The sequence below is a fragment of the Grus americana genome, chromosome 1 (assembly GCF_028858705.1).
Source record: "Grus americana isolate bGruAme1 chromosome 1, bGruAme1.mat, whole genome shotgun sequence".
In the NCBI taxonomy this organism is placed as follows: Eukaryota; Metazoa; Chordata; class Aves; order Gruiformes; family Gruidae; genus Grus; species Grus americana.
In genome coordinates this window covers 60557462-60581006 of record NC_072852.1, presented here as the reverse complement: position 1 = coordinate 60581006, position 23545 = coordinate 60557462, and the positions used below count along the sequence as shown (strand labels likewise).

Sequence of the window (23545 nt, the reverse complement as noted above, 5' to 3'; positions counted from 1 at the left end):
TTCATGGATTGCACGATGGGTTAAGGAAGACTAATAAATAGGCAGATTTGTCTCAAGAATTTTCTGTTGCCTCCTTGAAAAATATAGTGATAAATTTATTACACTTGTTAACTCCAGATATCCCACAGAGGAAATCTAGCACTGAAGAGCAAAGATATGCCAGTTCTATGTATCTAGCTTTGCAGATGTCTCACTATTACATGAAATGACAAGAAGCATCTACCAGCTTCAGCCCTGGACATTCACTGTATGGTTGAGTGCTGGATCAGAGCATCTTTCCCTGCCTCCTCTTGTGATGTATGTGAGCAGTCTCTTGGCTGCTTGGTGAAGATAGTGGTTTTGTTCTGAGAATCAGATACCAAGCTGCAACGCAACAGCTTGCAGAAGGAATGACCATATCCCAGTAGAGCAACTTATCTACAGCTTTGCAGGCTAAGGCTTTTCTTTGTCAGCAGAACTGAAACTTCCTGGGAAGTGTGCAGTCAAAAAGAAAAAATGGAACAAAAGGGTGTGTCTACACTGCCTCTTGAGCCTCAGATCTCCTCACTGTGTAGCCATTTTGATATACATGTAAAAGCAACATGATTTGGATACTTGCAGCAACAGACATCGCATTTGAGGACTGTATATTACCCTTGCTTAGGATCAATAGTACTTTATTCTTTAAGCAGTGCCCATGACCTCAAGGGAGTAAAAGTCTGCCCCATGTGAACCAGAATGGGATTTCTGTCATTGTAGTAGTTTCTTTAAAATACCACTTCATCCATTTTAGTCACTAGCACTTGTTCTTAGAGTTTATCATCATGATCTGTGGAAATGGAAGATAGTCTCATTTGCAACCATATCACTAAATCACAGGCAAAGGACATGTTTTCTCCTTGCAGAGGCTGCTCCCTTACCTGTAGTTCTTTAGGCAATCATCTCTCATCATATGCTCCAATTTGCTTTCCATGTTACTGCTCACTTGATGGGTTGGGAAACAATCAATGCCAGATGCACATTCCTTTCAGGCAGTAAATGCTTCTGCAGCAGTAAGCCATGTGCACCATCTCCTTGTTTCATTAAAATCACATATGGTTTCCATTTGGCCCTAATTGGTCTCACTTCAGCTCTGCCATATTCTCTGAGTGGAACGCTTAGACCTGTGGCTCCTTTGAACAATTCCAAAGAGCTATGAGAAACCAGAGCCTTGTCTGTCTCAGCCTGGCTTCCCCTCGTCCTGTATGTACTGTGTCTAGAAGTACTTGATCTGGAAGTGAGCACTGAGTTAAATCTTATTGCACAAATGTTATGCAGACCAAAAGAAAATGGAAAAGGTGTTTCGAGCTGAGTATTGCCTGGCCAGCTTTGAGTCATATGCTTGTTATTTTTATCCAGTGTTGTAAGCTGGCTTTGGAAGTGCTTTTGTGTGTTGGTTTGACAACCATCTTTCCAACACTGCTAACTTTGGCTGAAAGCAGTTCTTTCTTTGGCAGTTGTCAGTGGCACAGAACAAGGCAAAATGCATTCTGCTGAAAACACCCCTTGGAGAGAGGTGCAAGGTGCCTCTCTACTGCACTCTGTTCATGAGGCACACCCTTCTCCTCCCTCCACTTGCATCACTTTTCCTTCCTTTACTCTGATACTTGTCTACTGTCTTTTGCCTCTACCCTGAATGCAGCTTTCAGTAACTAGTTAAAAAATATTTAGGTGGAAAGTTAAAAAAAGCCTGTCAAAAAGGAGACAGAGAAATGGCTAGTTGGCAGGAATGACATTGGTTTCTCTTTTTATTTTACCAGAGGTTTCTCAAAGCTGTAGGCACGCTCGTTATGTAGTCTGCAGTGTCTCTGCTTACATCTGTAGCAAACCTAGAATGTTTTGTTGATGCAAGCTGTGAGACTAACTTAGTGATGCCTGTAACTCCTGTGACTCAACTCACTCATGCCTGTTCTAGCTAATCTCTTGGGCCTACCTGGCTTTCCTGAGTTCAGTAGGTGTAATAACTAGTAACAACAGACTTCTTTTCTTTTTTCTTCCTTTAGCTTCTCTGTGTTTATCACAAGGTATTTCCTGAAGTTAGTTTCCCTTGGCACAAAAGACACCATCTACACCTGGATCTAAAAGATTCTACTTGTAAATGGATATAAATAACATTTTAGATCCCTCCTTTCTTCTTCCTCCTTTCAGTCTTTCCTCCATCCTCCCAGCAGACTATATGTGTATGATGGGAAAGCAAGGGAGCTAACATGAGGAGTTAGATGCAGGGGCAGTGCTGGGCAGCTGAAGAGTCTTCAACCAAATTGCATATAGGAACCTGAATGAAATGTCTAGAAGAGAATTTACCGTTTCTTATCTAACAGAGACCTCTCCTTTCTTTCCAATTCTAATGTATTCCAGAGGGAGCTTGGACTTCCATAGAGTCAGATGCACCATATGGGGAGGGAGAAAAATACCTGCTACTGCTGCCATCAGAAAAATTGTATCCACTTAATAAGCTACAGGTGAAATGCCGAGCACAAACCAAGTTCTGATTGTTTTATGCAACTTTGCGTCTTTAATTTGTGGTCCTGCTGGGAGGATTAACTTTCTCCCAAGTAAAACCCTTCTAAAAGCAGTTTATGCTTTTTGAAGTGATGAGTGTTTGATGCAATCATAGTCTTGTATGAAAGAGTTGTATCACTCCTTATTTTGCAGTGTTGGAAATCAAGCAGCACAGTGTGTTGTGCAAACAGACTCTCAGTGGCAAGGAAATCTGCAGGGGTGGGAAACCTGGTTAATATTTAGCAAGTGCGATTGTGATCAGTGGTTTTAGACAGAGCTTGGGCCTGGGTGAAGCCATTTAATTGCCTTCCACATTTTTGGGTGGCCTTCAAACAGCTTTGCTATGCCAAAGACAGGGAAAGTTTTTTTGATCTGTAAAACAAAGGTCAAAAGTAAATGTCATAGTTCTGGTTAGAAAATGGGAAGGAAAGATAGCTGGATGTCTTGCCTTCCTGTTTTTATTTAGACTTTTATTGTTTGTCAAAATGTTCCAACAAGCTTGCTGAAGTAAACAGAAGTCCTTTCCAGTGTGATATTGATGTGGCAATTGACTGGTAGAGGTGATTGGTGTCAAGAAGGTGGTGCTCTTTCTCAGTCATTGTTCCTCAGAGCACTTTGAAAAGGCAAGAGGTCAAGATTTGGACTGCCAGTAATGGGAGCTAGTTTGTTGGTGAGGGGGATGAGAGGAAGGCAGCCAGCAGTGAACCTCTTACTTCACTACCTTTTTTTTTGCTTTCTAGATGAGGTTCTCTGGTGATGCTGTGTAGCAGCACAGCTGGATTTGGCTCCTTCCAAGGCAAAGCAAAAGAGGTTTGCTTTGCTTTTGTGGCTTTGGCCGGAGGTCAAAATGGAACGAGGCAAGAGGAAGCTCCCCTATTGTATTTTTTCAGCCTTCTCGTGCTTTGCAAGAAGCCTTCAAATTCAATACTCTTAATTTGTAAAAGAATTCTATTTTGGTTATGTAGGAGGACGCGACTTTCAGTACAGACAGATCATCAAACAGACTGGAGACTTGTATCTGTTTTTTTTTCTTTTCATGAATCCCCTGCTGTCATCAGCATTTCCCTCTCAGTTCTGCTTTGCTGTGGAAGTGGAGGAATGGGTGAGAGGCTTCTTTCTTGTCCCCATTCCAAAGCAGGCCTCACCCACTTGCTACTCACACAAGCCTACAGCCACCAGGCAACTTAATAGAGCTTCCCAAGAGGCTGCGTATAGCTGGGCCAAACTTCCAGCCCAAAGGACCCAATCCACTTGTAGTTACGGTCCTCTGTTTTTAGGGAGGCCAAGAGTGTTTGTAATAATTGCTAACAGATCAGCCAGGGGAGTGGGAAAAGGAATGCAGCTCATGAGAGAGAGTGAGCAAGACAGACACAGCAATTCTGTCTTTTTAGCAGCACCATTAGCACCAATGCTAGAAAATCTGTCTGTAAAAGCAGTCCGCCTTGACCAGGTGGGAGACACCCCCATGAATGCCAGAATAAACTAATACCTCAGTAGCGTGCTAGGTATGCTCAGGAGTCTTAAACATACCAGCTGCCTTAGCCCTGTGTGATGTCAACCCTCCAGCATGTACCAGCAGAGTATGGAGTTTTTATGAGACAGGCTGAATGAGAGAGCTGCTAGTAAAGTTGGTAAAAAGTTCTCAGTAAATGGCTCTTGGAAGTGAGCCCTTGTATAGTCTTTGGATGAATAAAATGGCAGCCCTCCTCCTTGGTATGTCCTGTGTGTGGTGTTAAGGCAGCACTTCCAAGTGCACCATTCTGTTGGGGGTTGGTTTTGCTGTCCAGTTCCTGATGTAGTCAGTGGCCTCAGGATAGAAGGAGCCTTTCTTAAGCCTCCTGGTCACGTTGTTGCTCCACATATATTTTATTTTGCCACTATTTGGATGTCAAAGAATGGACTGGGAAAAGAACTCGTCCCCTGTGTCTCCATTAGTAAACAATATGAATCCTCCACATCTTTCACTTACTTAAATGCAGTGAGCATGCATCTTGGCCAAACCTGTCACTTAAAAATACTCGTATTGCACACCAATAAAATCCTTGAAACAATAATGAGAAGCATAGCACTTGTTGCTCTCCCAAGTGGTCTACAAGGGAAATGGGTTTGGAGCAAATCCTGGTCTCTAAAGGGTGTGTCCACTTAAAATGCCGTTCATGGATGACAACCAGCCCATTCACATGAAAGCATCTGGTTCTCATGGTGCAGCTGGGCATACAACCGGGATTCCATGGTGTTAGCTTGTGCATGTACCACTGCCCTCAGTTAACATAAGGGTAGATTTGTGATAGTGCCACCATCTAGTGGCTGGCCCCCATGGAGGACACAGGCTTCATTGAACTAAGGCAGTTGATGCCTTTGCCTTTCCCAACTGAAAAGTTGGGAAAAAGAGCTACTACACATGTAGTAGCTAATGTGTGCCTGGATGAAATGACTTGGTAATTACAAGTCTTTTTACCATGTTGTTTTTTCAGTTTGGCAATTGTTTCTCTTAATTTCACATGTCCACTTCCCTCACATAGGTCATTGTCTGTTTGTCTACTCCTTGCCTCATGAAAAGAATGCTCTCTGCTATCTCAGGTGTAAAGCCAGTGTCCTCTTTTACTTCATATCTTACCTTTAGGCCAGTTCTTCCTATGAATCCTTGAGAAGATGGCCACAGAGTAAGAGATAAGGTTAAAAAGTTAGATATGTGTGCATTTGGGCGAATAAAAGTCCATATAGGGCCTTTTTCTTCTATGCTCATTCCGATTTGTTTGCCTTTATAAGACCTCATCTAGTGACATTTGGAAAAAGATGTAAGTGATTTTTGTGTGCATTTGTGTGTAGACGTGCACATGCAGACAGTTTGTACTACGCTAGAGATGCCAGTGAAATAGAAACCATTAGCTGCTTGCACTATACTAGTCCTGTGGCAAATCTGAGCCATCTGGTTTCCTAAGTGCTAAGCTAGTTTACCTTAAAAAAAAAAAAGGCAAGGGAAAAGAGGTAAATACATTAACCATTTGTGATACATTGTTAGATGTATTTCTTGAATCCCCAAACACAGCAGGTTGTTACTTCCTTAACAATATTTTTTTAGAATGTCAACTAAATATATGATTTTCTTTCTCTCTGTTCCCTCCCTCATTTTTTTAACCATGTCAAATATTGAGAAGCAGCTCATGTCTTCTCCTCTGAATCATGGTAAGGCTGCCATGCTTATCTTATCAAGATTTGTATCCTCATCTAATTTAACTTTTCATAAATAATTACAAATCACTCATGAGACCTTGCCAACTGCTGCAGTCCCACAAAGTGACCTGACCTGAAACCCCAAAGTACTGAGAAACAGTCATCTTGCAGTATTTTCATAGGCAGTACTTCAAAGGAATTGTGGTTTAAAAATATGCAGCTATTCTGGTGACCACTTGTGTGGGATAAAGTTTCCCATCAGTAATAGCAGGACTGTAATAGAGCTTCAGGGAGAAGGAAGGAGTTCAGGGGAGCAGTCACAGCACCTTTTGCTTCATTCTGCTCAAGCAGTAGGAGTCCACAGAAGTAAACAGTTAACTTTGTTAACATAACACAGACTGAATTTGCAGCAGAAATACTGTAAGTTTCTGATACTTTGCAGAGGCTGAAAAATTCCTCTGGCAAGTATGCATGGCCCCGCTCACTTAGGAACAATGTTTTTTATCTTCTGACCAAGTGTGAAGGTGGTCGACCAGTATAACTGGTGAGCCACAGCTTGAAGGAACAAAGACAGGGAAACGTGGCTGCAGATCTGCAGCTTGGATGGTTGTTCTTCTCTAACTTTACTGGGGGACAATAATCTGAAAATACAGGGATTTCTTAGTCCAGTCACAGATCCTTCCACCTGCTTGCAAGGGTTGCATTAGTTGAAATTGGGATCCTGTTATGTGCTAGTGTAGATGCGCATTTTGACTCTTTGGTCCTGTGGTGAAGTTGTTGATTAGTCCGTAAATTGGAGTTGATTTCTTTCTGAAGTGGCTGTGCTACTCTAACTAGAAGTTAAAGGGCTGCCAAGCTAGCAGTGAAGTACAGGAAGATAATGGGTTTTTAGGGATTTTGTCAGCAATTGGGAATGTCCCTGTCATCTTTTATGCTGTGTTCTGGTTTGGAAACCCTAGAATTTTGCAATGTTGCCTTTTAGTATAGTTCTTATCATTGTCAATAAGATATCAGATTTCATTGTTGATTCCAGATGTGTTGGGCAAACACCAGGTTTTTCAATTTCAGTATATCAGATATGCAATAGATTAAGATAAGACTTTTGACACCCTTTGCTGTAGACTCCAGCATTAGTGAGGTGCCCTGGAATTCACAAAGCTTAAAGAAATTGTGTTCTTTCTCATTGACCCTTAGGCAGTCTGGGTTTTGTAGCTTTGGCGGTGGTGGTGGTTGGGGGCAACAAATGGAAAAACCTAGTTCTTTAAAGATAGTTGCAGTCCTCAAGGACATGCTTCAATGTAGCTAATAAATTTTGAAGAGGGGAGCAAATCAAAGTCTGAACAACTTGTTAAATAGTACAGTTATTAAAACTGTACTGGCTTTTACTGCCATTGGATAATAGAAGGTTGAAAAAAAATTTAAGAATGAAGTTTGACGCTCAGTGAGTGAAGGTTTTGTTGGTCCTTTGAGTCAAAGCCAGCAGGACTGTCTTACCTAGTTTAAAATTTATTTGACAAGTCTGGCTGAAGCACAGGATATAAGTCAGAACAAAGTGAGTTTGTCTTCATTTCACACCATCCTCATGGCACAAGTTCTAGGAACTGGTGTGTATAACCAGACCTGTCTCTTCTTTTAAATCTATTCTTCAGATTATTCTGAAAGCTGGGACAAGTTTTTTGCCTCATTAATTTGGTCTAGGTAGTGAACAAAAACTTAGCTTCCTCTTTTTCTCATTTCTTCCACTGGGCTTCTACAGCTGTTTGAAACCTGAATCAGTTAAGAAGCAACAAGGTGCCTGTTTAATGTCCTACATACTTAGCAAAATGGATCACTGAACTTTGTTGCTGCTTTTAGATAGTTCTGTAATGCAAGTAATAACTCGTTGTGTTTTCCTGCTTGCAAAGGAGTACCTCCACCTCTTTGTCTCCCTTCCACGCCTTCCTGCTTTTTAATGAATTGTTTTCTGTGATGTATTAATAAGATACATTCAGCAATACACAGATGAAATGCTGCAAAAGATTGCTCTGAAAGCACTACCTCTGTCCTGTGCAGGTAGTTATGATCAGGACCTTCATAGACTCAGAGGAAATGATGCATGTGGTCTGTTTTAGTTGCTGGAATTCAGTAGTCTGGAACCCTTGGGCCAAATATTCAGCAGAGGTGCATCATTTGCAGTGGTGTACTGGTATAAGCTTTATGCAAAAGCATCTGATATCTCCTGTTCCACAAAAAAAAGCGTTTGCGGGGGGTTTGTATACAACTATTACATTGGCAATTGTGTTATAAGTATGTTGCATTCTTTGGATTATTCTACTGGAATAATTTTCATAGCCTTTGCGATGAGAAGCTTAATGAATAGATTTTAGGTAAGATTTTTCACAATTATGTTGTAGTTTTGATGTTTCTCTTGATTGATAAAATTTTGAGTTCCTTGTTTTTTTGGTTTTTTTTTTGTCCTGTTGTTTGTATGAGTGGTGTTTGAGGTACAGGGTTTTCTAACAGTGATCCTTCCTCTTCCCAGGATTGGTATCCAATCTGATTTTCTGCAGCCCTTGTAAAAATTAAGCCACTTACGGTGCTTGCATAATGTGATTGTTCTAGGAGAGTAGACTTGAGCTGAATAATGCCTTGCCCTGTCACTAAGCTCTGCTCCTCTACTGAGATGAGTAGGTGATTGCAGAACTTTTTCAAAGAGGATCAATGGAACAGTAGGTTTTTTATGGAATACCCCAAAAATGCATGAGCAGGAGAACTCTTCATTAAGCACTGACTGTAAACTACCCACTAAATCCATCCTTATCTATGATGGCTTGGGCTTGGTTGGCATTGCTGTGGTGCATCTGTGGTACAATGAAGATATCTGCGTCAGACTGGATGCTGTGGGCATGCACACACACACACTGCCCCTTAGTATCCAGGAAGAAAAGAAGTGCAGTGTATTTAAGGTCTGATGGGTCAGCTTTAGTTTGTCTTCCTGGTGGCTTCTGTCTGGCCCGGCAGCTTTCTCTGTGGGTTTGATGGTTGCTGACCAATCTGGTTTTGCACAGTAGCCATTTGTTCAAAGGAGCTGTTTGTTGTGAGTTTTGTGGTATTTGAAAGGTGGCAGCTGTAGTGAAGTCCCCAGATATAGAATATTCCAGTGTGCTGTACTGTATTGTTGTGGTTATTGGGAAACAGAGCACTGGGCACCAAAAGAAAAATTTAAAAGTAGTATCTTTTAGATAGTAGAACATCATTCTGTATTGAGAGTTAAGACATCAATTACAAACTTCATCCCAGTGGCTGGGTGCAAACATTTTAACCTGTCTCGATCCCAGCTATAGTCTGCTTTACAGATTTCAGTGAGATTTCAGCATAAATAATGCTTGTTCTTACTCTTCACACAGAACTGGATTTCCTCTAAATAAATACTTGCTTTGTCATCCCATTCTACATACCTTCATTGTGTGTCAGATTTAGAATAAATTGAGAGGAAGGTTGGCCTGCAGTTTTGTTTTATTTTACAGAATAATTTATCTAACAGGCTTTTTTTTTTTAAATGGAGAGTCTAGCCTAACTGTTGTGTAAAGTTGTTTATAATTTGTTGTATTTTTCCTCTCTTATTACAGTGATCCGAGCTAAAGTTGTGGGAAAGAAGCTCATGAAAGATGGACCATTTGGAACGATGCGATACACAGTCAAGCAGATGAAGGTATGTTTGCAGACATTTCACAGAGGCTTGTAGATATGATAATGATTCTAATTAACATGTAATAACAGAGTTTGCATACTGAAAATAATAGCACCTGAACTTTTCATATAGGTCAGCGAGAATTGAAGGTAACTAGCAATTGGTAGAAACTTGCCTGGAGAGGAAAAGGAGCAGAAGAGGTCGTTCCTGACATAAAATGCTGAATACCTGAATTCTTCCTTTATTTTTAAAATTTCTGGTAGTAAAAGATGTCAGATGGGCTTCTCTAGATACTGGAGTCCTGTTTGTGTTCAACATACACAGTGTTAGACCGTGGAAACACAAGATTTTCCATGTAGCCCTTCCATTAAATTCAAGATGTGGTGGTGGTAGGGGGACAGTGGTCTTTCATCTCTTTCCTTGCATTCTTTGTGACCACCGGTTGGAATGGTGGCATTTTTTTCCGTGTACAGAACAAATGAAACTTGTATAGTGAAGTCTTTATATAAAGCTAAACCAAACACCATAGCTTTCAAATATCATCAGAAAAGCTGTGAAGTATTGACTCCGAGATTAAAAGAGGCAGATCTCCTGCACCAGTTGCTTGGTTTTTCTAGTTCCTTTCTTCAGAGCTCTAATTCTTTGCTGCACAAACTGCACTCAACCTGCTGCTTTGGACTTACTTTTTTTCTTAAACTGACCCCTTGTTATGTAATACTAAAAATCAGCCGTAGATTGTTTTTCTTGGCTATGCCATTCCAGTCATGAGACTGGTTTATGTCTTTAAAAAAAAAAGAAAGGGAATGGAAAAGCTTGGCAGGGACTGCAGAAATCTGAAACCTATTAGACAAAGTAAAGGTTCAGAAAAAAACAGTAACTTGCCTGCCTCGTAACAGTAACTCTCTTTATAAGGCAGTTTATAGCTAAGCACGAAAGCTGGGAGGAGGAGATGCAAAGCCTGTTTCATAAGCTGTCCCAAAACCGCACACGTAGCCAAATCTGGTCCTGGCATGGCTCTTCCACTAAAGTGGAATGCTTGCACTTTGAATTACAGGGCATGAGGTGTGCTGGGTTTACTAATTTCCTTAATCTTAAAAATTTCTTTTTAAGATTCAAAAGAAAATACATAATTGTTGATTAACTTGTATTTGTAAAAAAAGACAACTGGCTATGTTGGCAACAGTGAGACAACGCTGTCACTCTTTTTTTTTTTTTTTTTGATGGTTGTCTCTGGCCTCATCAGGGTTGCAGCACTGTGTGCTGTTATTGTCCAGTTTTGTCACTCTCCAGCTCAGCAAGTGTACCCCACTTCACAAAACTACTCAACATCACATGCTGCAGTGGCTTCATCAACTTTTATTTTTCTGATTTCATGCTGGTCTGTCCAGGACCCCTGCTTTCCCTCCTACTCACTTCCAAGAGTTTGGTGCTTCCTGCTTAACATGACAATGAACGGGGTCCAGTGGTGATCTAGAATAACAGGAGTCTGCAAAATGAATGACTAGCCTTTACCAACCATAATGCTAGCCTCTCCTAACTAATGATGCAGCCTGCCCCATTGTCAGCCAGCGAGCTGCAGTGTCAGAGATCTCTGGAACAGCATTAAGCATTCCTCCTCTGACCTAGGAGCCTGCAGCAGTGTTCCTGCTACAAATAGAAAAGGCTTCTGTGTGTCTGCTGGCATGGGGAGGCACATAAGCCCAGGCAAGGTGAGCATGTTGAGTGGATCAGCGGACACTATTAATTGACACCATCGGGTCAATCTTTAAATAAGATGCCTGAGCCTGTCATGGCTGTTTTCATTGGGTTATTCTGCAGCACAGGGCCAAGATGTTTACAGCAGATACTGCAGTAATCTGCAATGTCCTCATGCCAAGACCACAAGAGAACAATTGCCTTTTTGCAGGAGCAGATCCACAGTGTTTTGTTAGGAAACTACATATCCAACAAAAGCAAGAGTGATTTTAAAGGAGAAATCGTGTGTTGGTCAAGCTGCCTCTATGCCTGCTACATAGATGGTGGGCTGGTGAGATGTTGCATTGCACATTTAACTGTGACATTTGGCAGGAAGGAACCTGAAACAGTCAAAGTGCTCAGTAGAACCGGAATGTCTGGAGGACATAGTTCTTGATAAACCAACCAACCAACCAACCAACCGTTGTCTTTGAAACCCTGCTGTCTTCTGCTGAGCTTAGAGACTTCAGTATAAAGAGAGATTCAGCTCCATACAGTGGGGGAGCTCAGAATGACACAGCAAATCTCTCCCTTGCTCACGCCAATGAAAGCTGACTGTCCTCCTGCTGAAAAGAAAACTAAGCAGGCCTATGGCTCTGCACAGCTGCATGGGAACAACTCTGAAGATAAAACTAACATGTCAGTGTTTTTTGGCCACCTATAAACCCATCTGCACCTGCAGAGGAAAAATAAGCCATTTAGTCTATCAGTGTGTACTGAATTGCCTGTGAAAAGAATTGAGAGCCTTAAAAGGCAACAAACAATCTTTGTATTTCTTTCATGGGTTCCTTGGGTTTGCTGTGGCTGATACTTGCTCTCATTAACACCCCTGAACTCGTTGCTGAATTTCACAACTAAACCAGCTTGGGGCCTGGACTGGAGCACAAGGTCAGCCCACAGGCACAGAACAGTGCCAGGCTTTCTAGCATTCAGGTTTGTTGTCCGAAAAGGCCTTGTGCTTTTTCAAGCAACCTCTGCCTCCCCGCCCCCCGTCCCGCTTTCTCAAGTAATTTAAGAATATTTCAAGATCACATGTCAGAAATCAGCACAGGACTGGTCTAACCTCTCCATGTTCTGTGATGCTGCAGTGCATTCTGAGAATGGCCCAAACCCATTTCAGGAAACTGCAAAGGAAATGAGGAGATAAGATATTTCTACTCCATGTGCACAAACAGTCCTGGTTGACCATGGCAGCACTCTGCACAGGCTGCCAGAAGCAAGGAAGCTTTCCTTGCTTTGTTACTAATCTGTAACATGAGTCTAATGGGTGAAATGTGATAGTACCAAGAAGAAAGAAGTGGTGTGGGATTAATTTAGTTTCATTTTAGGCAGACTAAAATGAGGTGTTGAGTCTTTCCTGCTCTCTTGATTGTCAATGGAGAGAGACAGGAACCACCAAAGTGTAATTCAGCCCACCGGTTGTAGACAGCTATTTTAGGATGGGCTGAGTTGTTCTGGAGGTGCCCGTCCTTTGCGTTTGATGAGAGAGGATGCCTAATTCATATGAAGCGCCTAAATTTTAGGTAACTGAAGATTAGGCAAGATGAATTCAAGCCTTGGTATCTAGTGTGTCCTCACATAGGAGGAATAGAAGGAAGGACATCATATCACAGGGTGAAGCTAATTATGCAGCAGGAACCACCACAGGACTTGCATGTGCATTTCTGAGGCAGTATGGGGGCTGCTAAGGGGAATGCTGACACAGCTGGAAATAGAGCAACACTAGCAGACACCACCATGTGATGCTTGCTAATACTTTGTTCCCTGTCATTATGCTTCCAAAAATACACATTTGTGGCGACAGGAGGACTCCAAGGGTAGCATTTAGGAGAGAGGCTAGCTTTATGGTTGGTTTTCTTCTGACTGGTCTAATAGCACTTCCAGGATATTTTGTGTATCTAAAAATAATGCTTAAGGTATTGTTTTATTTGTTTTGAAAGAGGACATCTGTAGAAGATTTCCCCTTGCCAAATTTTCTTTTTCTTCCTCTGAGAACCAAGGTCATGGAGAATTTTCTTTAGTCATCAGAGGATAAGGCAGGCCCTGTCTGCCCTCACCACTGGGTCAATTAGCATGACAGTTGCTAGCATTGATGAGGGTCACTGAGGGGTGAGCTGAAGTGCTTTTTGAGAGGCTGAGCATGCTTCCTTCAGCAACTCTGACAGTGGTGTCCCTGATGGTAATGTGAACAGGAAATTAGATCCAGGAGTTGAAAACCAAACCCTGGTTCAGCATCACTGGTTACTTCATAGGCTGTCATGTTGAGCTTGATGGTGGAGAAGATGCAAGGACTGACGGCTGTGAGGGTCCTGTAGGAAGGGCCTGAGCACCTTCTCAGAGGAATGATTAGTCTAGCTTGTAGTCCTTTCTGCAAGGGGGAGAATGGGCTCAAAGTGTGCCCGTGCATGTGTAGACTTTATAGCACAGGTATTTAATTAGCCCAACACTACTTGGAGCTTAGCACTCTGAGTGACAGATCACTTGTACTGCACATGCACAGCATACAGCTCTCTGTAGCATAGATAATGCACTGCCTGGAGAGACTGGGCAGCCCCAGCTGTTATCTTAGGTAGTCTTATCTGCTTAGATACTGTTATCATAGTTTCTTGCTGTGACACCCACTAGAATGGGGTCTGAACACATAATCTTTATTCTGTGTGCCTTTCCTCACAGTACCCTTGGGAAGGAAGGCAGAGCTGTTCTACAGAGGAGGAAAAAACGTGTACTGAGGGCTAAATAACTCATCCAAGGACAGAAAGGATGCTTCTGCCAGAACCTAGATCTTCAGCTATCTTGAGCATAATTGGAAAATCTGAGTAGATCATCCCATACCAAGAAAATTGCAGGGATAAAATAGAGATAAGGCAAGGTTCAGTTTTTCCATATTCTTTGAAAGACTTTGGTCACTTATGGACACAATGGTGTATTCCAAACATGATCTGTGAGCTTTTGTTGATACAGTATGATTAATTTTTAAAAAATGCTTTCCTTGTGTATTTGCTGGGTGTAGAAAGAAGACTGGAAAATGCAAACCCTTTAGCATGTCTTTTACTGTACACAGTAGTGCTGTTACTGAGTTGTGATACTGTTATAAGATTATGCTGATTGGGGTAATTAAGGAGAAAAAAAAACCTGGCAGACATTCTGTGGATGCTCAGAAGATAGTTTGACCTCTCAGCATAGCAGAATTATTATTATTTTTTTATATTTTTATATGCAGTATCTAGGCCTAGCAAAAATCCGTTAAATCAACAATCTTTCAGAAGGAAAAAGGTTTGTTGTTTTTAAAGGAGGTGGGAGAATAGTGAAATACTCTGGGATAATAGGGGACTTCAAGAAATAGAATACAGCCTGGAGGAGAATACCACAGCTTAGGTGACACAGCAGCAAGGTTCTGTAGCTTTGGGATTGTTAGGTTTTTTTTTTTCCTCTTTTGCCTCACTTTAATATTTACAGTTAAACTGAATGTGAATCTGCTCTCTATCGATAAAGTTTAAAGAGAAGAGGATAGGCTGGGAAATGCTATGAAACTGTGGCTCTTTCTGACTTACTGTTTAACTTTTAAACATTGGCCATTCTTACAGTTGGTGGGGAAAGAAGAGAGGCTGAATGCTTTGAAAAGATAACCAAATTTTAAAGATGAAATTTTCAGGAAAATAATTTTCAGTGTTTTAACAATAGGCTGTGTTTTATTGGTGTACACATGCAGTGGTTGTTTCATTATGCTACTAACAGGTGGGTATGAGTTTCCCTAAACTGCAGCAGTAAGGTCAGGTCAGATAGGGACACATGCTAATTTCTGACTGAATCCAACTGCCAGTATATCTGTGGGTTCATATTTCAATTAAACTGAACTGTAAGAAAGATTATGAAAAAGGAGAAGCAGCATAGAGGAATTATGTATACATGATATTTTCTTTATGGCGCCCATCAGTACTGGGCTAATTTTAGGAGATGGGGTAGAATTCTATTTCTGAACTCATTTACTTAGAGAAACTTTAAATCCTTGCTGAGGTCAGCAGGAGTTGCGTATGCTAGGCGTTTGAGAAGGAGGTGTCTGGCTTGATGACTTAGATCAAGCGCCAAAGGTTTGAAACTCTTACAGCAGCAACACTGGAAAATAGGGTCATTGTTTAAAAGAAAAATCCCTTAGTTCAGAAGAAATTGTTTAAATGAAGGAGAAAGATTCCAAACTTGAACTAATTTAATTTCTCCCTAATTACGAACTATATAAGGGAAAAAATTGTTCAGGATGTTGGCAGAGCTTGCAGCGTTGGCGCTCTGCTCACTCAGTACCACTGGAACTAATGTGAGTGGGGAAAAGTGGTCCCTGTGCTGAATTGCAATGGCTTGTTAGCAGGTGGGTTTTCTGCTTTACCAGCAGATCTGGTGGGGAGACTTCCATCAGAGTTCAGCTAGTGCCATTAGGCCTTCACCCCTGTAAATGCTAAAAGTTGAATGCTTGCCACTACAGTCTAGGAATGTAGATTGTAAAGAAGCTAAGTGAAAAGTTGTCATCTTCAGATGACTTAAAGCATTTTTATTCTTTCTCTAGATGTACAGGGGTTTCCAGATAATGCCACACGTTCAGTACATCTACACAGAAGCCTCTGAGAGTCTTTGTGGAGTCAAGCTGGAGGTCAACAAATACCAATATCTGATTACAGGTAAAGGACAATGTACTTCATAATCAAAACCTCTTCTGTTCTATACATACACCTGCTAAGAAGGATATGGGCAGCTGTGTAGACAGCTCTGTACGCAGCTTCCCAATTGTTATAATGGCCAACAGTACTTTGGTGTCCTTTAATGCTGAGAGTCATTTCACTCTCTAGATTTCCCCCTTTTTCCTAAAGTATCTCTTATACCCAGCCATGTTGTGACAAATATGCTGTATGACAGTCCACAGCTGTCAGTTCATACCTGAACTCGCATGTCTGTCACAGGGAACTGGTTGCTACTTTTCTGCGCCAGCAATGGAAGATCCCTTTTGGAATGAGCTGGAGAAGTGGAGGCTGCTGAGATGGGGGGATACAAAGAGATAGAGATGTGACAGTTGTCAAGTCTTGTTTCTAGTGAAGGTGTCAATTCACTTTGCTCTGTTGTTGAGAGGAGCTTGACAGTATTACTCACCTGCATGCTGTTGCTGGTGCTTACAGCTGGCGCAACACTCCTAACTTACAGAAGTGGTGTAATCTTGCTGGCCAGAGATTCCTGAACCAGTTAATAAAAAGAAAGCAGTTGCTGAGCAGTGACTGAAGCCAAACATATTGAGAGCATTAGCAATCTCAGGAAACGAGAAAAGTGCTTGAGCTGAGAAGTGCTAACTTGTGACCATGTCTCTGTTTTCAAGGCCGCGTGTATGAAGGGAAGGTTTACACTGGCCTGTGCAACTGGTATGAGAAGTGGGACCGGCTGACTCTCTCCCAGCGTAAAGGACTGAATCATCGTTATCATCTGGGCTGTGGATGCAAGGTATGTGCATCTCTAATTAGGTGGCGTTAAGACATTCAAACCCTAGAATTCTGTTTCCCCTGGCTGGTAATACCAATGGTGCTGGTGAACAGCCAGGAAGAGAAATGGAGGACAACAGTTTTTACAGGGAAAAAGTAAAGCTCAGCTTTAATGTAGAGACCAGAGAAGAGACAATCAGATACAAATGCAGAGTCTATGTCTTTTTAATGCCCTATTGGAATTAATTGGGGTTGGGGAAGACTTTCAGGATCCATGCAGAATCATTTACAGGTGAATGAAATCAGGTATCAGAGGCTTGGCAAGATATGTCCAGCATTTTTCCTGTGTACACATTTTGAGTGCTTAAAACCTCACAGACTGGCACTGGCACTGAGATTTTTGCTCATGGCCTCAGGCCTGCAAAAACATAGATACAAGCTCAACTTTTCTGCACCTGAAGAGCCCTTTTGACTCTGGAATTACCTGTGTATGTGAAGTTAAGCACATGCTTACGTGCTTACTGAACTGAGGCTGAATTTTGGATTAGTAAGTGTGTTGGGTTTGCGTGGCAAGGTTTTGGTAGCGGGGGGGCTACAGGGGTGGCTTCTGTGAGAAGCTGCTAGAAGCTCCCCCTGTGTCTGATAGAGCCGATGCCAGCCGGCTCTAAGATGGACCCGCCGCTGGCCAAGGCCAAGCCAATCAGCGCCTCTGTGATAACATATTTAAGAAGAAGAAAAACAGTTAGAGAGAGAGAGAGCTTTTGCAGCCGGAGAGAGGAGTGAGAAGATGTAAGAAACTCTGCAGACACCAAGGTCAGTGCAGATGGAGGGGGAGGAGGAGCTCCAGGCGCCAGAGCAGAGATCCCCCTGCAGCCCGTGGTGAAGACCATGGTGAAGCAGGCTGTCCCCCTGCAGCCCATGGAGGAAGGATGAGGGGGTGTAGAGATTCCACCTGCAGCCCGTGGAGGACCCCACGCTGGAGCAGGTGGAGGCACCTGAAGGAGGCTGCGGCCCGTGGGAAGCCCACACTGAAGCAAGTTCCAGGCCGGACCGGTAGGCCCGTGAAGAGGGGAGCCCACGCCAGGGCAGGTTTGCTGGCAGGACTTGTGACCTCGTGGGGGACCCCACGCTGGAGCAGTTTGCTCCTGAAGGTCTGCACCCCGTGAGAGGGACTCCATGCTGGAGCAGGGGAACGATGAGAGGAGTCCTCCCCCTGAGGATGAAGAAGCGGCAGAAACACCGTGAGATGAACTGACCGTAACCCCCGTTCCCCGTCCCCCTGTGCCGCTGAGGGGGGGAAGGTTGAAGCTGGGAGTGAAGTTGAGCCCGGGAAGATGGGAGGGGTGGGGGGAGGTGTTTTAAGGGTTGATTTTATTTTCTCATTCCTCTACTCGAATGTTTTGCCTAGTAATAAATTAGATGAATTCCCTCTCTAAGTTCGGTCTGTTTTGCTCGTGACAACAATTAGTGAGTGATCTCTCCCTGTCCTTATCTCAACCCACAAGCGTTTCGTTATGCCTTTTCTCCCCTGTTTAGTGAGTGAGGGGAGTGAGAGAGCGGCTCTGGTGGGCACCTGGCCTCCAGCCAGGGTCAACCCACCACAGTAAGCAAGGTTTGAGGGAGTGAAATTTTGAATCCCTTGTCTCTGGTAAAAAGTCGTTTTACATAATGTTGTTTTTCCACGTAGCCTTACCTGATTGCTCTTTACAATTGCAGATTAGGCCCTGCTACTATTTGCCCTGCTTTGCCACCTCCAAGAATGAGTGTATTTGGACAGACATGCTCTCCAACTTCGGCCATTCAGGATACCAAGCGAAGCACTATGCCTGCATCCAGAGGGTGGAAGGTTACTGCAGCTGGTACAGAGGATGGGCGCCTCCAGATAAAACGATAATCAATGCCACAGATCCCTGAGCACGCTGTCCCTTCCTTATCTCCCCTCTCCCTTACTTGTGGCTGATCTTCCTTTGGACACTAACTCTTACCAGATCATGATGATGACAATGAAATTAGTGCCTGTTTTCATGCAAATTTTAGCACTTCGAACACTTAGAAAAGAAAAAAAAAAGGAAAGAAAAGAAAAAAAGTCTGTGCTACCTTACTGAATTTGTAATCACCTTTTCCATTTTTTGATACCACTCATTTTGATCAGATGACATTTGGGAGCTTACTTTTGCACACCAGAGGGAAAAATGGGAGGGAAAAAAAAAGAAAAAAAAAAAAAGATGGAGCTCTTGCTCTCTTACACGTATCATTAGCTGTAGCAATATAATCTCTATTTTTTTAGGAAAACAAAAATCTAAAAACTATGCCAATTAGGCACTGTATTCTTCTAAGCGATGGCTTCCTGTCACCCCTCCTCATGCACTAAGTGCTGAAAATACATAGACATAACTATTTGAAGGAAAACAGGTTTCATTAATCAGATTGGCAAATGAAACAAACTGAAAAGAAACCCAGCCTAAACTCTGGAAAAAATGACGTCCAAAAGAAATCCTCTTCTGTGGGAGAGATTGGCAATGTGATTGACTCCAGCAGTGGGAGAATTCACCTGGTGCGTCTGACCACATCATCTGGTAAAAAGCATTGTTGACTGATTGTCCTAGCTAATTCAGTCACAGTGTGAATGCAACAGGACATTTGAAGTTCTGGCTTTCCCCAGAACAAAAGAGAGAGTATTTTGTATTTTTGTTGTTGTTTAAGAAACAAAAAAAGCCCCATCCCATATGTTCAGGGAGGTAAATCCACCTACAGCAGAGCAGATGAAGTGCTGTGCCATCCTGTTTTGAGCAGCATTGGCCCCTGAAATATTTGCAGTTTAGCTTCAACAGCAAAACCAGCTTGTGAACACCTTAAACCAAACAGATGCAAAAATACCACCTCTAAATCAATCACATGGAAGAGGGAAAGGGGAGACTTGCTAGAGCTCTTACTATAAAAAAAATCTATTGCCAAAATAGTGTTTTGCTGAACTAAGATGTATATACACATAATGACATAAGCTATTTTTGACAGGATGTGGAATTTTTTTGGTGTTATAAACAAAAGAATGGTTTGATTGTGTTTTAAAGACAGAAATATTGACATTCCGAGTCAGTGAGTTGTTTTTAAGATATTGACGCTCCAGTGTATCTGCAATAGTGGCTACAGTCATTGTTTCCTCTGTACCTCCTTGCACCACGGTTCCTCCCCTGCAGCTACACTAGCTGCATTTGTTTATATAGTGAAAGGAAGTGTGTGTGGGGGCTAGGCAAGGAAAAGTGGTCCTCTAATAAGTGCTGGCTGGGATCATAAAATTTCAGCTGCCCAGAGGATTCCTTCTGTGTCAAGAGCTGTGTTTCCCTCTAGGCACTGTTAAGCATAGCTCTGTGCATGTGCTCATACCATGTCCTGCAGTGATGTGGGAGGAGGAGCCTTACTGTCTTGTGCTTTGCTGTTGACTGGAGAAGTTTTTTTCGTTCTATTTTGTTTTTTATTAAGAAAACTATAATATAATTTTTCTTATCAAATAAAAGTATTTTAAGTTTTAATGATGGTGAAGAAGGGGTGCTGACAAAATGGGTGACTGAATTTTGGATGGGGAGGGCTTGGGCAGGGAGAAGATTATGCTTAACTTCATTTTTGTATTATTATGATTATTTATCTTAAGTTTCCATATATCTTCAGTTCATTCCACTTAGAAAGCAGAGCTGCCACCAGCAGGAAAAAGCATTGCAGTGATTCCAGCCCGGGGCAATACAGCATTTTACAGTCAGTGACCTCAATTACTGGAGAGTTGTTTGGTACCTCTTTGCCAAATGGAAAGGGTGTCCGAGATGGGCCCTGATGAATTTTTATGTTCCTTGTGTGCTGCCAGAGCTCTGCCAGACATACATCCCCTGAAATGCCCCATTTACTAGATGAATTGTTGCAGCAAAAAGCATGTAGCTTCTTTTTTACCATGAACTTTAAAGGGCATTTTCGAAGAGTTGATGTAAGAGGTGCCTAGGTCTGCTGTGTATTTTTTGTTCAGCTGCTCTGAGTGGCAACATAGCACAAACCACATTGAAAGTCTGTTGGATTTTCCTGTGATTCAGGCTTGGAACACTTTTCAGAAGTCCTCTTCCCTGTGACTACTCCTAAATTATGGATTGGAGATGAGAGGGAGAGTAGGGTGCTTCACAGCACCCATCATAGGATCAGGTGGCGGGTCAGAATGCTGCCCCTTTTGGCAGAGTACGGGGTTGGGCTTTGGGCACGGTGGAGCAATCTCTTAAAGCTGTGCACAGCTGACAAAAATCTCTGAAGGTCACTGAGGGCAGAGTGGAGCCGGCCTCACCACCCTCACCGTTTGCATCGCGTGGAGTCGGCATTGCTGAAGATGGCTCTCCTCATGCTCAAGGCGACTTTGCAAAGCTCACATCTCTTTGGGCTGCAGCCACTTTTCATGGCTTTGGAAGGCTAAATGAAAACGCCCCTTGATGCAGTGAAGTGTTGATTTGAATTTTCATTAAACTGCAGCTCTGCATATTTTACCTGTCACTGATTCATTTAGCTAGCTGAGACATCACAGTATTGCACTCAAATTATTGTGAAAATATTTGCATTCTAATGCTATGAGGACTTATGTCCTTAAGTAGGATATAATGTAGCTATGTGCTTTGTAAACAACAAACCAGCAGATGCATTACCAGAAAATGAAGCGTATTCCCATTTTATATTGCAGATAGTGAAATATTTCTGAGATGCAGACAGCTAGACTGGCAGGGGTGAGGGTTTGGTAGCAAATCTTTCCCCTTGCTGAGTAAAGAAACAGTTGTTAAGGCTTTTAAAAACGTGGAGCCAAAAGGAGGGGGAAGAATCCAGTAAAAATACATTTCTTTTGGGAGGCTTCTTAATTTGGTTTCTGGGCATGCTATCAGGGACATGTATTTCTTGGGCTAAGCTTTAGCTTGTGCTTGCGTTAAGAACCTGACTGAAGGCTCCCTTGAAGTGGGAGGGAGCCATTAAATGGATTGAACAGTCCATGGAAAGACTCCATGGACTCAAAGACTTCTTCCTTTCTATCTGCTCCCCTTTCTTCTGTCTTGCTAAGTCACTTCTGCCTGCCAATGGATAAAACTCTCTTACAAAACTTGTTACAGCAGGCCATGCAAGATGTAGGAACACCAGGCATGGAGATGGGAGGAGGCAGATGTGAAATTCTCCCCTAAATGTTAGGTGACGGAGCATACAACGGCTTGCAGCAGCACAGATATCTTCCTGTCACCTCTGACACGCTCCTCACTTTGCCCCACAACCTAAGGTTAAAGAAAAACTGTCGATGGCACAGCTCATGTGGGCACAACCTTTGGGCATGTACAGGGTGAGGGGTCCCCCCCCACGCTTTAGATATACCAACATTATTAAAAGTACTTTTTAAAATGCAGAGCTCATTTCTAGGCTGTTGCTGCTCGCTTTCTTATTTATAGATATTTTTCCTTATTTGCTTGAGAGTGTTTGCCCCTTTAGAATTGCAAAAAATATGAAAAATGTATTGAAGGTTTGGGAAAGATTGGATTTGATTTTCCTAAACGGAGGGGGTAGAGAGCAGGAGGAGATCTGTGCATGGAGTACCTTGAATAAAGTCCTCTTGTGGGAGGCTTCCCCCTCCACTGTGTGGGACAAAACTGCCATTTTAGGTCTAAATTTCCCATGTTTTGGAGAGTTACGTGGCCCTTTAGTTAGGACTATTCTAAAACCTAAATATATCACCGTATCCCATTCATACTTGGCCGGAGTTAAATGCTCGCTCACGGTGATGGGAAACACTGTTGTTTTTTACGGTAAAGACTATTTGAAGTAAAGGCCTCCATGGGAACAAGTTTCCATTCTTTCGGATGTCTCTAAAAGTATATCTGGCTTATAATGTATTTTGTAGCTTAGAAGGGCAGAACAAAATTTAGAGAACTGCAAAATTTTTTTGTCTTTTTTTCAAATAAGTGGCTTTTGGGGCTACCAGTCTTGAGAAAAATCTTAAAAATCCACTAAATATTTGCTGCTGCTTTGCCTGTACTGGCTTCTCCTTCTCTCTGACACTGTCCTTCCTTCTTAGAGCCACTCTGCTGTTCCTGATAGTCATGGAAACTTGGGGAGGGAACCAAACCCGTGTGAAAAATCTTGTCCAGAAGGAATGTATTTGTTGCTAAATTTTCTAGCACTGTTTACAGTTTTCCTCCATGTTATTTATAAATTTTATATTCAGTGAATGTATATTGTCTTTTAAGGTAATGTTGCATAATGTTCACTTTTTATAGTGTCCTTTTATTCTAAACAGTAAAGTGGTTTTATTTCTATCACAGACATTCTGTCTCTGCTTCACTTGTATTAGTTTCTGTCCACTTCAAATGTACGCAAATGGCTTTCCAAGTGAATTTATTCATTTCCTTCCCTTTCTTGATACCGTTTTATTGGGCCCAAAGCAGATATTCCACCTCTGGCGATTCTTGCACTTTGGCAAAGATCCCTCCAGGAGTCCCTCCCTCTTTTTAAGAGGTTGGTTTCTCTGAGAATGGTTATTGGGGTCATAAGCCCAGGAAAGGCGAAAAATCCCTTTTGAAGTGAATGTCTCCCACTTGTTAACTGGCCATAGGGGGTCACTACAGAGCAAGGCAGTCATTATGGCTGTCACCAGTAGGCCCTCAAAAGTCCTAACAGATGCCAGATTGCTCTTGTTTCCAGTAAACTGATCACTGGGGGGAGGGTTGAAACGTACATGGCCCTGGCAAAGGGAAGAGAGATTAATCTTTCGGATCTTTTCTGCGGTGAAATGTCAGAGCCTTGTGTCGTCTCTTCAGGTTTGCTGTTTTAAAGTTGGTTAAAAATGCCCTGTTGTCATGAGAAGGAAGCTTAAGAAAAAGCATTTTCAACTAAATTAAAGTGCTCACAAAAATGGGCCTACTGTTAGAAATTGCCTTTATCTCACTTTTACTTTAGGAAAATCTCTGTTCTCTACATGGATGAAAGGATGAAACAG

The 23545-nt window shown here is 42.3% G+C and overlaps 2 protein-coding genes across 3 annotated transcripts in view; one reads left to right on the top strand and one right to left on the bottom strand.

Annotated features, from left to right (window-relative positions):
• Positions 1-22874, top strand: part of TIMP3 (TIMP metallopeptidase inhibitor 3) — a 39963-nt gene extending 17089 nt beyond the window's left edge. The window contains exons 2-5 of the mRNA XM_054813145.1: positions 9303-9385; positions 15654-15765; positions 16452-16573; positions 18268-22874. Of these exons, the coding sequence (XP_054669120.1) occupies positions 9303-9385; positions 15654-15765; positions 16452-16573; positions 18268-18465 (515 nt within the window). The 3' untranslated portion in view covers positions 18466-22874. The remainder of the gene's footprint in view (positions 1-9302; positions 9386-15653; positions 15766-16451; positions 16574-18267) is intronic.
• SYN3 (synapsin III) overlaps positions 1-23545 on the bottom strand; it is a 199213-nt gene that overhangs the window by 106700 nt on the left and 68968 nt on the right. The window lies entirely within an intron of this gene.